The 18,254-nt window shown below is 38.5% G+C and overlaps 1 protein-coding gene across 5 annotated transcripts in view; it reads right to left on the bottom strand.

Annotated features, from left to right (window-relative positions):
- The window catches only part of LOC149187621 (uncharacterized), a 227,300-nt gene that overhangs the window by 80,286 nt on the left and 128,760 nt on the right, over positions 1-18,254 (bottom strand). For all 5 annotated transcript variants that reach the window (XM_089411408.1, XM_089411409.1, XM_089411411.1 and 2 more), the window contains one exon: positions 17,402-17,602. In XM_089411408.1, the coding sequence (XP_089267534.1) occupies positions 17,402-17,600 (199 nt within the window). In that variant the 5' untranslated portion in view covers positions 17,601-17,602. The remainder of the gene's footprint in view (positions 1-17,401; positions 17,603-18,254) is intronic.

Raw genomic sequence — 18,254 nt, 5'->3', positions numbered from 1 at the left:
TTCCAAGAGTTTAAGGCTCTTGTGGAGAACATGACAGGTAAAAAGATCAAGGTGCTTCATATGGATAATGGAGGCGAGTACACTAATATATAATATTCTTTTATTATTTCTTTGGTATATTTATTCTTAATCTTGTCTATTAATTCATTTAAATAATTTTTATTTTTATTTTTATTCTTTATTATATATTTATTTTTTACCATATTTTTGTTTGAATTTTAATAAAATGGTCATTTTCTTTTCTTGATTTAATTCTTTATACGTTTTGGAACGTTAGTTAATATTTTTTTAATTTTCAAGATATTACCATTATATTCCAGTCGTTGGGATTAATTCTGTGTACAACGTTTTTATTATTTATACACTTGCCATGATCCGACTCTCCATCTTAGTCCTGATGATGAACCACACTGAATGGTTCGAAACGCATTGACATAGTAATTCTCATGTGATTTTTATCGAAAGATTTTCAATATATACAATATGGATCACAGAAGCGTGGATTCGAATATTACAACCCGACAATAATATGGCTGAGATCGTTGACCTCCTACATTCCAATCAATTTATCGTACATCTCCTTTGACTTGTTCAGCTTAGACAAATAAGTGATGAGATGCTCTTTGAGAGAATCAATGATGATCTTCTTAGCCTTGATCTCACCCTTCTTGTACTTGGATTTGACATTAGCATTGGCATTCTCAGGGTTCAGTTACCTTTCCCTCCACATACTCCATCACATCATTCTCTTCAAGGGTAAGATCCAATCATTCTCTCATTTGACATTAGCATTGGCATGCTGCAAAGTTGGAGACATCATTCAACTTCTCTTCAATCTTGAAGTAGGAGGAAGTCATCTTGTTTAAGAGTTGATCACCAATCAGCAAGAGAAGTGTCTCAAGGGGTGTATTCTTTGTTCTCCAATTGTTGATCTTCACCTCATCTCTGATACCATATTATTTTTTCTCGAGTTCTATGCTATTATAATAACTTAAAACAATGTAGCATTCAATTACATTCACCCCACTAATAGTTAAGCAATTATATATAGAACAGTCAACTGTAATGCACAATAGAAGATAGTCAAGCACAGTGAGACACATATTTTTGGTCAAAGACCAAGGCAAAATCCCACAAGGGGGAAAACCCAGAATTAATTCTTCTTCTTGTTAGATATTCAATCAATGTTTAGCTGAGATACATAATCCAATTTGTACATCCATAAACAGTCAAAGTCAACCCTTTGAATTCCAAGACAAATCTAGTCAAATGAGAGAGAAATATCAACAATCTTCTTACAATCAATGTCCTGGTCAAAGGGCTGAATTTCGACTTGCAACTTCCACAGAAAATTTGGTTAAAGCATAGTCAAAACCTTTGTCAACAAGCCAATTGAACCCTGCAGTCAACACCCAGAAAGGTAGTCCAAACTTTGGTCAACATAGAGGAATATTCCATAGAATAATCATCTTTTCTTAGTCAAAATCTCAATCAAAGTCATAGTCAAACAGTGATACAATACTCGGTCAAAGCAGAGAGAGTTGACATGTGGTCTGTTGACCATTGGAGAGGCACCTGAGGATTATCTAAAGACTCCATGCCCAAGGATGTACCAAAGGATGCTTGTACCAATAGTCATCATCATATTACCAGAGTTTTTCAACTCTACTTCTTGTTCTTATCATTTTTTGTTATACCCAGATTCCACAAGCCCTGTGGGGAAATGTAATAAGTGATGCTAGTATGATGAGTTTTGAGTCATGTAACAAGCCTAGGTAGCTTGGGACCTTGTCATCAAGTGAGTATTACTTTGGGAGGTTTTTTTTAATTGGTTAATTATCATCTCCCTACCAGGACTTTATTTTAATTGAGTTTTTTCCTCCAAATATACCCCAAATTCAAAGTACGGCTTGATGGTGAGGCCTTGGGTGAGTCCTAGTGTCTAAGGTCAATGTATATTACCTTACTAGATTACACAAAAAAATTCGTGGAATTTGGTTAGCTCTAGGGGGTCATTTTTTAATTTTTAAAATTTCCTGCAGGGCGGAAATTGCAATAAAATTTGTATATGAAATGTAATAAGTGTTGTCTAGAGAAGTTGTATGGGGTATGAGTAATAAAAATTACACTTTTCGCCCTCAACTTTCTACTATGACAGACTTTGAGGGGTTTAAAATCTGTTCTAGACCCTCAAAACCCACTTTTTCTAAGTTTAGTGGAAAAAGTGCCAATAAATTAAACCAGAAATAAATTAAATATAGAGAAATAAATTGCTTCATATGACAAAATGGCATGGAAATGACTTGGAAAACATCCCAAGTCAAAAATTTGAGTCAAGGGACATGTGGAGGATGATTGAGCACCTTACATCATAAATGCACCACTTCCATGTAGGAATTTACAGGGTAGCTCAGACAGAGCACCAAAGGACACCGCTCACAAACAGATCACAGATCAATACACCAGTATTTTTGACGTGGTTAAAACCCTCAAAGAGGGAAACAGTCCACAGCCTGAGCCAACGCGGCCACTTCAGGCAATTTATTAATAAAAGAATGAAAATTTACATATGCTTCTCTCATAGACGGATTACCCTACAAATGACCCTCCATGCGCTTTAAATAGAAATCATGGACCAATCGGGTGTTAAGCCACGGATCAAGTGTCGGTAATACCGAGGAGAGAATGAACCGTCGGATCACTACATATCGTGACCGTCGGATTGTAAGTTACAAAATGTACAAGGTAAAGAAACACACTTTACCTAACTCTATACTAGACCAAGTTGTACTTAACTATTTCCTATGTGTCGGAATATCCTAACATCCCCCCTTAAGAACAACTTGGGATAGGATTGAAGGATTTACAAATATGACACAATAGGAGAAGGAAGGAGGCACTAGAGCCTATCTCCCCTTAGTGACAACTTCCTGAACTCCAACCATAAATCGAAGTTTAGTGAACTTCGCCTCTGTGAGAGCCTTTGTAAAGATGTTTGCAACTTGATCATTTGTTGAACAATATTGCACTTCAAGAACATGGTCACGAATGAGCTTTCTGATGAAGTGCATGTGCAGTTCAATGTGTTTGCTGCGCTGATGTTGGACTGGATCTTTGCATAGCTGAATGGCATTTTGATTATCACATCAAAGTGTAGTCGGATGCTGCTACTGAAAGCCAAACTTTGACAGGATCTGACGAAGCCACAAGGCTTCTTTACTAGCTTCTACGGCACCACGATATTCTGCTTCTGCTGAAGAAAGAGAAATAGCACCTTGTTTCTTGCAAGCCCATGTAATAGATCCTGAACCAAGAGTGAACACATAACCTGCAGTAGGCTTCCGATCATCAGGGTCACCAGCCCAATCGGAATCAGTGAAACCAACCAATAGAGGAGATGCTTCGGCACTATAATGAATCCCAAACTGAACTGTACCTCGAACATAACGAAGTATTCTTTTAGCTGCTTTCCAATGACTTTCACGTGGCCTTTGCATAAACCGAGCAACAAGGCCAACAACAAAGGAAAGGTCAGGACGAGTATGGGTTAGATACAAAAGTTTTCCTACAAGTTGACGGTATAAGGTAGCATCAACTTCAGGAGAAGTACAAGTGACTGAAAGTTTGACTCCAGACTGAAAGGGAGAAGTGGTTGGCTTACAGTCTTCCATGTGAAAGTGGCGTAGAATATCACAGGCATACTTGGACTGAGAAAGGGAAATACCTTCCTTGGATTGCAAGACTTGAAGACCGAGAAAATAATGTAAGTGTCCTACGTCTGTCATTTCAAACTTCCTTTTAAAGCTAGACTTCACATGGTTTATAAGGTTGGGATCACTACCAGTCAGGATAAGATCATCAACATAAAGAACAAGAATGATAAGAGACTTTCCCACTTTCTTGGTGTAGACAGTATTGTCATAATGACACCTAGAGAAGCCAGATTCTAAAAGAAAGTTATCCATTTTGGCATACCAAGCTCGAGGAGCTTGCTTGAGACCATAAAGGGATTTCTTAAGCCGACATACAAGGCTAGAGTCTGTTTGTATAAAGCCAATAGGTTGTTCCATATAGATTTCTTCATGCAAGTCCCCATGCAAGAAGGCGGATTTAACATCCATCTGATGGACTTCCCATTTGAAAGAGGCAGCAAGGGAAAGAACAAGGCGGATAGAGTTCATTTTGGCAACAGGGGAGAAGGTTTCAGTATAGTCAATGCCCTCAACTTGTGAAAACCCTTAGCAACAAGACGAGCTTTATGTTTATCAACTTTCCCATCTGGTCCATACTTGGTTCTATAAACCCATTTGCATCTAACAAGTTTTCGTCCCTTTGGTAGAGGAACAAGATCCCATGTATCATTTGCCAATAATGAATGATATTCTTCATTCATAGTTGCTTCCCAATCTGGATGGCCTGAAGCTTCTGCAAAGGTGTCAGGATCATAATTCACTGAAGCTTGAGCCAGTAAAGAAGAGGCTCTCTCGAACTGAGGACGTGTACGTCGTTGATCTGTAGGATCACCGGCAAGATCACCCGCTGCATCCTGAGTAGCACGGACCCATTTTGGAAGCTGAGGAGTTGAAGGAGGATCCTGAGAAGGTGGGGGAGGATTTTCATCCTCGCTTTCATCATCTGAAGAAGAAATATTTTCAAAAGTAGAAGAGATAGGGAGAGGTGAGACATCTGCCGAACTAGGCTCGCAGGCCGATATATTTTCATCAAACTTTACATCTCTTCTAATGATAACATTTTTGGACTTAAGTGGAATAAGTCTATATCCTTTGACATCTTCAGAATATCCAACAAAAATACATTTTTCACTCTTTGGTTCTAAAGCTTTATGTTTCTCATTTGGAATATGGGCCCATGCTTCACTTCCAAAAACACGAAAGTGACTTACATCTGGTTTGATTGAGCTCCATGCTTCTTCTGGAGTGATATTCTTTAAAACCTTAGTAGGAATGCGATTTATTATGTAATTTGCACAGTTAATTGCTTCTGCCCAATAATTAAGACTAAGTCCTTTAGATTGAAGCATACAATTAGCCATTTCCTTTAAGGTGCGATTCTTCCTTTCAGCTACACCATTTTGTTGTGGAGTATATGGAACAGTATGTTGCATTTGAATTCCATTCTCAGTGCAAAAGTTGATGAATGTGTTTTTAACATATTCTCCGCCATTATCAGATCTTAGCTTAAGAATTGGATGTCCAGATTGTTTTTCAACAAAGGCCTTAAAGGCCAAGAACATGTTAAATACTTCACTCTTGAGTTTTAAGAAGTATACCCAAGTGCATCTGGAGAAATCATCAATGGAAGTTAAGAAATACTTGTAGCCAGAGAATGAAGCAACTGGAAGTGGACCACATAAATCACTATGCACGAGCTGTAAAGGGGCTGAGGCGTGCCAAGAGGCACGTTTTTCAAAACTGTCCCGATGATGTTTTCCGAATACACATCCGGAACAAACACCATCTCTGCAAGATACCATGGGAAGACCTGTCACCATATTTTCTTTACATAGATTCTGAAGAGAGCGATAGTTTAAGTGACCAAATCGCTCATGCCAAAGTTTGCTCACTTCATCATTATGAGCAACAAATACTGAGGGAAGATTTGATGACCCAAAGTTGTGAAACTTATACAACCTTGTAGAATCATCAGCAATGCCAGTAGCTAAAATCTGTCTAGGATCTCTTAGGTCCTTAATTACAACATCGTGAGGTGAAAATTCAACGATTTTACCTTCACCTGAATGGGTTATCTGATATACAGATAGAAGGTTGCAGGATAAGGTTGGAACACATAATACATCATTAAACTGACCATTGTCTAGATGAACCGTTCCAGTCCCTACAACACTAAGAGATCTATCATCACCAACATATATATTTTTGGTGTTACAATCATTTAAAGAAGAAAACATAGCTTTGTTTTTGGCCATGTGATAAGAAGCTCCAGAATCAATGAGCCACTCATGAGAATGAGAAGAAGAAGATACATTTAGTGCATAACCAGACCGAGATGCTTGACAACCACATGCAAAAAGTGCCATTCCTGAAGATGAAGTTGACGTTGAAGATTGCTCCAAATGGATGTTATGCTTCTTCATTGCTGCTTCCAAGGCTTCCATCTTCTTAAAGCATTTGGATTCTAAGTGGCCATCTCAATTACAAAAGTTGCAATGTCTATCAATCTTCTTCCCTTTGTTTTTATTTGTCTTATCATTTTGTTGAAATGATTTTTCATTTTGAGGCTGAAATTGCTTAGGAACCTTGTTTGGTTTAAGACCATTCTTTTTAGGATACAACTTCTTAGGATTCTTTGGATTTGGTTGCTGCTGGGCGGATAATGCTTTCTTAGAAGAGTTTCCAAGATGAAGAAGACCAAGGTGTAAGAGTTTTTCTTGTTGTCTTATTAAAGAATCACAAAAGGAATCAAAGGAGGGGACTTGTAGGTTTGTCCTTGAGAAATGAAGGCTTCTCTTGTAGAATGGAAGGTGGAAACAAACACAGAATAGGCTGGTCCCAACTTAGTAAGAATGGAGTAGATAAGGTATTATCTTCTTTCTTAACCTTAACACCTTCCAAGAGAAGTCTAAGGGTCTTGAACTTGGACAAAAAATATTCAATGCAAGAAAAATTATTGGGGTCCAATGTAAGCAATTCATTTTCAAGTTGATGGGCTTTAAGTTCATTTTTAATTCCAAAGACTTTAGTAATTTGTTGCAGTGCTTCATCAGGAGTATCAAGTTCTGCAATATGGAATCTAAGATCTGAAGAAATAGACATCCCTATCAACCCATGTGCTTGGTCTTGCCTATTTTCCCATTTAGCTGCCTTATCTTCATCTTTCGGTTTGGTCTCTTGGCCTGTGGCTATTCTGTAAAGACCTTTACTTCTAAGTAAATCCACAATATAGGACCACCATTGGAAGTAGTTAGTGCTATCAAGAATGACTTGGCATGGACTTTCCATTTTTAACAGAAACTGAAGCTGTAGATGCTGAAACTAAGTGTACCAATGGAAAGATCTCGAAAAATTAGGCCGTTTAAAAAAAAACGGTTCTGAAAACGGCTTCCAGATGAAGAAGTTATGGCTTTTTGAAAAAAAAATTGATGAAGTCGCCGACGAAGTGCGGGAATGTGCGGAAATGAAAAAATCCGCCCCCAAAAAATGGAGACTTGAACCCAAGACCTCTACTCTCATAAATTAGCTTTGCACCAAGTGAGCTATACAAAAAGTTTGAGAGAGAGAGAGAGAGAGGGGGGTTGATGCTTTGGGTTGCGTGCTTGCTTTGAGAAGGCTCTTTTTCCCTACAAAACAAAAAACACAAAACCCAACACGGACATACAAAAAAAAGAACCTTGCAGCTCGAAGTTAGCTTTAGCCGAAAAACTAGATATTTTCAAAAATGAACCTTGCGGCTCAAAGTTAGCTTTAGCCGGAAACTAAATATTTTCCTCAATGTTTCTGATTTTCCGAGATCACACTAAGGCGCAGCGGAAAAGAGCATACGCATGAGAAAAATCCTTCCTTTCTGTTTCTGATTTGCCCAGATCGCACAGAGTCGCAGGGCAAAGAGCATACGCAGAAATGAAAGGTATAGATCCGGTAATAAAAAAAGCTAAATAAATCGAAACCGAAATAAACAGAGAGAAAATAACTGTAAACTGCAAATAAACACTGTATACCTCCAGATCTTAAAAATGACGCAGCTAGGGCTACCGGAAACCTTTTCGCGTGAAACGAAAGGGGTTCCTCACTGAAACAGATGCTCCCAACACAACAGAGCAGTCCTCTCAGCCCGAAAGCAGTCAGAAACAGTAGATCTAGGAAATGGCAGTCGGATGCAGTTCTACCGGCTTCAGATTTGGATCACCAATGGACGAAGCCCTCAAATAGCTCTGATACCATGTAGGAATTTACAGGGTAAGTTCCTCAGACAGAACACCAAAGGACACCGCTCACAAACAGATCACAGATCAATACACCAGTATTTTTGACGTGGTTAAAACCCTCAAAGAGGGAAACAGTCCACGGCCTGAGCCACCGCGGCTACTTCAGGTATTAATAAAAGAATGAAAATTTACATATGCTTCTCTCATAGACGGATTACCCTACAAATCACCCTCCATGCGCTTTAAATAGAAATCATGGACCAATCGGATGTTAAGCCACGGATCAAGTGTCGGTAATACCGAGGAGAGAATGAACCGTCGGATCACTACATATCGTGACCGTCGGATTGTAAGTTACAAAATGTACAAGGTAAAGAAACACACTTTACCTAACTCTATACTAGACCAAGTTGTACTTAACTATTTCCTATGTGTCGGAATATCCTAACATCCCACAAAAAAATCGAATTTCTGGAATTTAATTGTGAAGCAACTTATGTGGAAAATCGAACTTTTGGAAGAGTTAATGCACACAAAGGAATATTTTATGGATATTTTGATGGAGGATTTCGTGGAAGTTTGCCTCACCTTAGCTTCACTTCTTCTACACTTGGCACATCCACTTGGGAATTTCGAGTTACTCTTGGAGGCCCACGCAGTTCATGAGGGATATACGCTGAGCTCATTGGGATCATCTACAGGAGGTGGCATGACATGGTTTGTTCTTGGAGTTTGACTTGACTTAGCTCCTTTATTTGGTTCACACTTGGATTTGATCATGGTGACACATATGGAATTCGATTTTGCTTGAGGATTTCATCGTGCCACATATGGAATTCGATTTGCCTTGGTGTCTCTCTGATCTCCACTTGGAACTCGATTTTCTCTTCTTGGGAGTTGCTCCATATCCATTTGTCATGTGGATGCTTCATTGGGATTGAAAGCAAAAAATTTCACAATTATTGATGATGTGCTTTTTAGGCGAAATTATGATTCAATCTTATTAAGATGCCTAGAAAAACCTGAAGCACAAAAGGTTTTGCAGGAATTACACGATGGACCAGCAGGAGGACATTTTGGAGCTGACACAACAGCCCATAAAATCATTCATGCTGGCTATTATTGGCCCACTCTGTTTAGAGATGCTCATGAATATGTAAGGAAATGCCAAAATTGTCAAACTTCTAGTGGAAGACAAAAAAAATCAGCTTTTCCTTTACAGCCGGTCAACATTGAACAGCCATTTGAGCAATGGGGATTGGATATCATTGGGGAAATTACTCTGCATTCTTCCAAACAGCATAAATATATCCTTACTGCTACCGATTATTTTACTAAGTGGGTCGAAGCAATTCCTTTGAAGACAACAAATTCTGAGGCAATCATTGAGTTTATAGATCAATTCATCATTACCAGGTTTGGTGTCCCAAATGCTCTTGTTTTTGATAATGCATCTTACTTTTCAGGCAATGCTATGTTTGATTTCGCTATTAAAAGAGGATTTAAATTAAAATATTCCGCTAATTACTATCCTCAGGGTAATGGTTTAGCAGAGTCTACAAATAAAAATCTGATTAAAATTATTAAGCGAACTATCGAACAGAACCATAAAACATGGCATAAATCCTTAATATTCGCACTATGGGCTGATAGGATAACACAGAAGGCTTCCATAGGATCTTCTCCGTTCAATCTTGTGTATGGAAAAGAAGCAGTGTTACCAACAAATCTTGTTCTTCCTTCCTTAGCCCTAGTTCAGTTTATTGAGGAAAGCCCTTCTTCTTCTATTCAACTTAGACATGACCAAATTCTAAAATTAGAAGAGGAAAGAGAAAAAGCCAAGGTTATTCATGCAAAACATCAGCAAATCATCAAGTCATCCTTTGATTCAGTCTCATCCGGTTCAAAACAATTTCAAGTCGGTGATTTAGTTCTGAAATGGGACAAAGCCCATGAGGACAAGGGAAAACACACCAAGTTCCAGAAGATGTGGCTTGGACCATTTCAGATCTGTGAGAAGATAGGCCATTCAACCTTCATATTACAAGATTTATCAGGTTTGAGAGATTCTCTCCCTGTTAATGGCCTTATCTTAAAGAAATTCTTTAATTGAGGAGGTAACCCCTTCTCCTTTTTTTAGTTTAATAGAGTTTTGTAGTTTGTAGGACCATTAGAAAATAAAGTTGTAAGGTATCTTCCATTGACCTTTGCTGTATTTGAAAGTTGCTCCACAGAAGTAGTGTGGATATTTACTTTTAAATAATAGAAGTCTTACATAAGAGGGATAATTTCTAGGAAACTAGGTATAATTGCATTCCAAAATCACAATTCAATTTTTGTGAACCCTTCTCAAAGTTTAGAAGTATTGTAAATCATTTTATGTTTTCAGATTGGCCACAAAAAGGGTTATCAATATCAGAACAGAAACTAATCCAACTTCAGCATCTTTAACTCTTACCTTGTCATCCATTTACTCTTAAGGAGAAAATTGTCCATCCCATTCACCAAAGTTTATGGTTACTCAGAGTGTAATTCTAAAATATCTAATATTAAAGATAAGAGGTCTTATTACAAGTTTGCTTATCATGATCATAGGGAAATAGTTTAACCGACATTACCAATACTGCATACCAAAACAGGGTAATGGCTTAGAATTATAAGACAAGGGGTCTCATCACGAGCCAGCTTGTTCGGTTAGATTACTACCAGTGAATGGCATTGTCGATAGCTGGCCACCAAACCAGGACAATGGCTTTTTATCTTAGCAATAACAGAAAAAGAAAGGAAATACAAAATGTGAGAACATGTTTTGAATTCATTCTGTTAATCACACTCTCAAATGGATGGGACAATGGACAATAATATGGTTTAAAGGTATCCCTGTCGAAACTATGAATGTTTGCTGGCAGCAGAGGCTCTACCTATGACAAAGGAGTCAATTCTAAAAGCTGATTTGGAAAGGTTCTCTGTTTTATCATTATAAACCAATAAACGCCAATTTAAAACTTAGAATGTATCTAATTTTAAACAAGAGAGGAAATTAACAAAGATAGATTCATTTTATTTAGAATGCATATATACCTAGTTATATTAGAATTTTCCCCTTTAATGAGAACTCTATTTTGAAAAAGTTAAAGTATTTCCATATTTTTCAGAGATAACTGTTTCTTCCAGCGAATCGCCAATTGTTGTGCTCTACAACAACCCCCCATTTCATATCATTATTTATTTAGGAAAACTATCATATGAAATGGGTCCCTTTAGTTTTGATTGGTATCAACATTGTATTATTCAAAAAAGGTCCGAAAACAAAATGAAAAAACATTATGAAAACCTTTTCGATAAACCCATTTTGATCTTAATAATACAAATAATCAATCTTTTATCATTGCGATAAAGCGATCGCAAGATCGCATATCGCAATGACATAGGAAGCATACTTTAACGGCCCATTCATTTTCCCCGATGCGATATCGCTATCGGCGATCGGCGATATGCTATGCATGTTTTTAAAGCGCCCCAGATAATACACCCGATGCGACGCGATATCGCTATCGGCGATCGGCGATATACCATCCATGCGTCCGTAAAAGTACTTACACTCCCGATGCGATGCAATATCACTATCGGCGATCGGGGATTTCAAAAGGTATCAATATAAGGAGTTAAGTTTTCCCCGACGCCCGATTGCGATAAAGCCAAAAGCGCAATTTTCAAAAAGCCGTTAAGACAGAGGGATATTATGATCAATTCATATTAAAAGCTTGATCTGTCGAACAATGATTTACCTGCGCTCAACCGCCAAAACATCCAGGCACGCTTAAACAAATCATTCGGCCGATTAATGATATGATGGGCATTTAAAGGATTGGCAGGTTCTAAACGGCCATTTAATGTAATTGTAAGTCCTAAAATCTTCCCATAGATTGTATCCGCAGCCACTTTAAAGTTAATCCCTCATCACGCATTAATCAATATATCTCTCTCATATTCGATTTTCACTACCAATTCTCTGTGTTGCGCTTATTTTCACGCCTGTGCAGAATTCTTCCAAAGCAGAAAACTCAAACAGAATGGGGAAGAAGTCCAAGAAAACCACAGTCGCTTCCGCTGCGCCAGCCACAGGGCAAGCCGTCGCCGACCCAACAAATAAAAAGAAAGGATTGATATCTGATACTACATGTTCTGGTCTCGGCAAAACTACTTGGCAAAGTACCTACAATTTGATTGAAGCCGAAGAACCTGAAGTGACAACAGTACAAGCCTCTGCAGATTCAACTCGGAAATCTGATGGTACTTTGAAGGACTTAGCTGACTCCTTCCTTCATCGGATAGCAGCTCGGGAACAAATTCTCCCATATACGGATGTAGTGCGGTGGGCAATTGAGGAAATCCCAATCATGGACAGAACCTTCTGCACCAGAGACGGGAGAATTTTCGGGTCATTCAAGGCTGATGATTTAAGGCAAATGTATCATTTGCCTGAGCCAGAGAAGAAGTACAATAAGGCGTTCTTGGAGAAATTCCGAAAAGAGAATGAAATTGAATCCGAACCCATCCGGGATTGGAGACAAAATCCGGCAAAACACAAACATGAATCTTCCGGTAAGTACTCGGTTGATTCCCTATGTTCTCCTTATTGTTATGCTGGAATAATGATGTGTAGATTGTGGGGGTTGCACGATTCCGCTAATTTCACTATAGAAATGGTTCCCTTGATGGAAGCGGCGTGTAACAGTGAAATAATGGATTGGGCAACTATACTCTCAGATAAACTAGCAACAGCTGTTCTTGAGTTTAGAAATAAGACCCGTGTTACTGAAAGGTTAATTCCCCCATTCTACTACAGTGCCTATATTTTAGATACCTTGTGTTTTAATTCTGAATTTCCTGTGCTCGGCTGGAGGTGGACGTCACAAGACCCCATGCCTATTCACATATACCATCAGAAATTGTGGAAATCTTCTTATAAGCACCATTTATACCAAGTCTGCAATGGCTTTATGTTACCCATTCATTATTCTATTTTTGATAAACCTGCTCCCAAGATTTCCTACCAAGCCGGGATTGACTTAACATCAGTAGGAAGATGGTTCGGGGAGGAAAAGTTCACTTATATAAGAGTTTTCGGTAGCCAAGCCGAACCTCATGTCCTTCCCTTGTACATACCTTATAAACTACTGGCGAGGGAAATAGCTTATTAGATCATTGCCGAGGGAGTCACACAGACCCTCAAGAAAAACAAGAAGCAGGGCTGACCCTCTTTTCCTTTTAGATGCGGTGTCTACACATTGCATGATTTCAAACATGCAGAGAAAGAAGCTACAAAGATAAAATCATTAACTCTAGCAACTCTCCCTAATAGGCAATTTGATCCCAACAAAGTCGCCTATAATGCACTTGAACAGGCCAAATTGGCAAAATTTGATCATAAAGAAGATATGTTCGATGACCTGTTCTCCTCAGCCGAGTCAATAATGCAGGTTAAGGCATTTGCCAGAATGAAATATCAAGATGAAGGGTTGGTTGAATTCAACAGACTTAGAGAACAGAGGTTGCAAACTCTACCTCTAGATCTGTTAGCGACAACCCCAACAACATCATCAAGCGAGCCTGAACAGGAACAGTCAAAGGAACCTCCGGTTACAACAAAAGAACAAGAAAAGCCACAGGAGGAAACTCAGACTAAAGAGCAGGAGAAAGTGCGGGAGGAGACCCAGACTAAAGAGCAAAAACAGACCAACATTGAAGTAAATGTGGATACTAATATTGATCCTAAATTGCTCCAGGAATGGCAGCAATTTGATTCTATTATCAGCAGTCTGGAATGTTCAAAGAACACTGAAACTTCGAAAGCAGCAGACACCCAGGAAACCACTTCACAACAGGTTCAAAGTGGAACCAGCGGCCCACCCATTTCAAAGGAAGTAGAAATAATACCAAAGGACCCCTCCGATCAAATTATTTTGCAGGTAGAAGAGATTCCTCCCTTGGATGTCTTCTACAGCCCAAGGCATAAAGCTGTAGTAAAACGACAGAGCAAGAGAAGAAGGACTGATCAACCTTCTCTTTTCCCATAACAGACGGTCACGGGCAATGTGGTTTGGAAGGAGGAATTTGACCCCTCTGATGACCTGACAAAACTGTCACAATATGCTGGAGCCTATTCAGCAGCAACAATAGACAAGGCATCAGAGGTGAGTCTTTTATTGAAAACAAAAGACCAGGAAATCTTCTTATTACAGGCACAGCTAACTGAAGCAAAGCAGAAGGCGGAGCAGGCAGAACAGCAATTGTTGACACAACAGCAAGTGAACAATCAACTAACTCAACAATTGCAGGCAGAGAAACAAAGGATTGACCACAGCGCAATCCAAAAGCAGAAAGAATTGTCAGAGGCCTTGGCACAACTGAAGGCAGCGAATGAGAAAATGCTGAAAACCAAAGATGAGCAGATTGCTCAACTATCAGCAAAGCTTGAAAAGACAAAGGGCGTTCCACAAATAACTGAATTCAGAGTAGAAGCACTACAGATTAATACGGAATTAATAGCACAAATCAAACTTCTATGTCAACAAATCGCCCAGGCAGAGCCACTATGTGAGTTAACGGCATCAATAAGTGAGAAAGTAGAAAAGGCTAGGACGGAATTGGATCAAGCTGAAGAAACAATAGCTGCATTTCTTGACTGGCAAGATACTGACCAAGTACAAGCGGCGAATTTGCCAAGAATTTTAGAGTCACATAAAGATATATTATTTACAGAATGGCAGTCCCAGTTAATGAAAGCAGAGAGGGAAGTTTCAAGGTGCAAATCAACTTCAAGCAATTTGGTTGAATTAGTTAATAACACTCTCTACTTGTCAAACATGATTTCCCAATGCACACCAGGAAAATTGACAGCGATCAAAACATTGGAGCAGTCATGTTATCCAGATCTAGAGGAAAAGGGGAGATTGATTGCTGGAATTAACAGTTTAACATGGGACACCTATTGGTTCTTCTTGGTAAAACCACACACTCAAAGAGCCGCCCTCAAGTGCCTTACAGATGCAATCGGGTATATTATCCCCGATATTCACGATGCCACCTATGCTGCCTAGCTTAGCTCTCGCCTCAACAGACCACCCGAAGTGGAGCCGATGCTTGCGATAAGTCAGCTCATATTTAATGGCAAACAGCCTACTTGATGATTCATGCCGCCGACTGCCAGGTTGCTGAGGAAAATATGATCAAAATTAATTGATACCAATTAAGTAGGATTTCAGTTTCATAGATAGTTAGCTTAATTAGGTATTTATAGACCCTTTCATGTTTTTAGAAAGGGTCGTAAAGTTTTGTACTTGACTTAAAGACTGAAGTTGCACTATTGTGCTTCAGCCATATTCTTTTATGAAACTGGACCAGTTATTCTAATTTTGACAAGGAAGCTTTTATGCAAATGTGCACTACTGTCTTTGTTTGAAAGTATTTCTGCGTTGGAAGAAGAATCTCAAATAGCGATTGATATTGGGAGTGTTTAGCAGCTCATATGGTACTATTATCTATGTCTGAATCCATTCTTTTCATATGAATTGTTATTTGATTACCTTTGCTATTATCGAATATATGTATGTGTTTTAATAGCATTTCTGTATTCCTTCCACTATTGGATGTTTATGGGATGCCTTTCCTTTGATCATATATGTATCGATGATATATATAGTGTAGCAATATTGCACTAATCCCTTTGTTTAACGATTTAAGCAGAGAAATTCTGGAATGAATAAAAGTCCATGTTTATTGAATAGAGTCATCTACATGCCTGTTTATAAACATAGATCATCAAGCGCTACACTTTAAAAAATACAATAGTTCCCGGGATTAGTAGTAGTTTTTTTATTTCACCGATAGATTAAGTTATTCGCTTATCATTAGATTAGTCAACCAATCATTCATTCATCCCGTTTATCCATTACTGGGAAACTGGTCCCATTATCCCCAGTCGGAGCCACCATTCCAAACGGAAAAAGAGCTGTACTAAGGTCCGGACCGAGTGGTTATCCCCAATGTTGATACAACAATTTTCGGGGCATCAACAAATCCATATCAAAAGCCCAAATACAAACAAGCATAAGAACCCAATTGTAAAATGAATAAAATACCTTTCGATCGAAAGCCCACCTTCGTCTATGTGCTCTTGCCGGATGGGCGAGAGGGTATATGAATGATGCAGGTGGCAGACATAGAATGGCACGTCATAAGCTAGTGGTGGTTGTTAGGGGCTGCATGGCTGGCCAGCTGGATGTGAAGAATGGAAGAAAAAAATTCTCCTATAGGGTTACCCACTTTGGTGGGTAACAGGGTGCTTTTATTGAACAGTGGCTGAGAAGACATTTTGTAAGTAATATCATCACTATGGTCTTTTGGCCTTTTGTTTTCCCACTGCTTTCTAGCTTGTTCAAATTTGAAATATATGACTTCAAGCCTTTGTCCTCTAATTTACCTTCACATGCGTGCTCTGGTACTAAACTCAGAACTGTTGCTATGCTGGCTTGAGGCATGCCCCCTACATAATCTTTTTTCCTTACTGTTTTCTGCAAGTTGCTCCTGTTGCTCCTACTCCTGTATCATTTTTCTCCACAGCTGCTGCCACTGGATTGCATGATGGACAATGTTGTAGCAGCAGGTTACTACAATACAAAGTTGGTAGTGCATAGAGCCCCTCTAGTGATTTTTAGTGTTTCGTTTGAACTTTGAAGTTATTTGAATAACAATATCTTACAGAAGTTGCCAAGTAAAGTGATAATCAGCTGCATGGTCAACTGTTGATCTTCTAGCCTGGTTTTAGCCTTAACATAAATTAAAGTTTCTAAACCCTAAACTAAATTAAACATCTTTTGATCCAACACTTTAATGGCTGAAGTACTGCTGAGGCTGCCAAACAAGCGAGCAGTTAACCAGCACTGAATCTCTAAGCAATGCTAGCTCCCATTCAATGACCTAGCACTAGAGCTTTCATTGAATTAAGCCGCTACCCACAGTGACTAATTCTACAATATTTGACAGCATCAAAAGTAGAAGGAAGAAAGAAAACAGAAATAGAAAAAAGGATACGAACAATAGAGACACACCAGGATAGGAATTTGCAAAAACTTCCCAACTTCTATGATGAAATTACTGTTTACACTCTTAAATCAATTGCTTGAATTTTCTGCGTAACATAAATATTTGAACTCCATATACCATGCATTGTGCTCATCTAAGTTCTAAGTTATCCATGACCTGACAATAGAGCCTATATTTGGGATGTAAACAGCCAACTCCTTATTTTCCACGTTGGGGATATCTTCTATAACATGCTAAATTCATAAAGTATAAGGCTCTATAACTCACTCTTTGTTGATGCAACTTATTTCTTATATTAATTGAAACATTCGAAAAGAGTCTTAGTAACAAGGCGAAAATTAACGGAAACACTAAACATACTAAATGAGAATTATGTTGAAAAGGCCTGACCTCGTGATTTGAATGAAGCAGAATGAATTACACCCATGCGAGATCGATGTGAGAAATTGCTCATGGTTTCTTTTCCATTGGAAAAACCAATCTTATTTTGTATAGATAATCCACCACACAATGGCAAAGAATGGCATTTATGGACCAAGGCATAAGCTTGTTTGGAGGGACAAAAATGCCACAAAAATTGCAATTCCATGTCTGCAAATTTTCAAAAATCGAAGTTAGAAAACATAACTAGATTGTAGCTAGAAAAAACTATTTAAGAGATCATCCAAGTGGAAATGAATATATAATAATAATAATAATAGTAATCTAATTTTAAAGTCACAGCCTAGCCAGACACCAAGTTGATGTATGAGACCCCCTTATATATGGGACAAGGGACCCCCTCCATTCTAGTGACCTCACCATTAGTCTAAAGGGGTGTACATACCCTACCATCTAGATTTAAACATCTGACTTCCATAAAGGGTACGCATGTTCTTATATGTATGTATGTATGCCTCCAGTTTATGATATCCAGTAAAACTCTCATCTTAGTGGCTGTTTAGAAATAAAGCTGGAAAAACAATGTCTGACAGTCTATATATGATAACGTAATCGACAAGTAAAACAACCATGACAACATAATACTGTAAAGGATGAAAAAAATACTCAATAAGCATACAACAGTATGACAGTGATTGATGAACTCAGAATATAACTTCTACAGCTATAATCAAAATGCAAAAGAAATAGACTCTGTTGAAGCTAACCAAATTATTCTGTCTCAGAAGAGAGAGGTTAAACACCACCAACATGAATTCAACTAAACTACCATGTCAAAAGAAATCTCCAAATGTCTATTGCA

The sequence above is a fragment of the Pinus tabuliformis genome, chromosome 3_1 (genome assembly GCF_031772625.1).
Source record: "Pinus tabuliformis cultivar Carrire ecotype Pingquan chromosome 3_1, CPIR1, whole genome shotgun sequence".
NCBI classification, from domain to species: Eukaryota; Viridiplantae; Streptophyta; class Pinopsida; order Pinales; family Pinaceae; genus Pinus; species Pinus tabuliformis.
The sequence above is the reverse complement of the archived record's forward strand: the minus strand, read 5'-3'. Positions and strand labels throughout refer to the sequence as shown.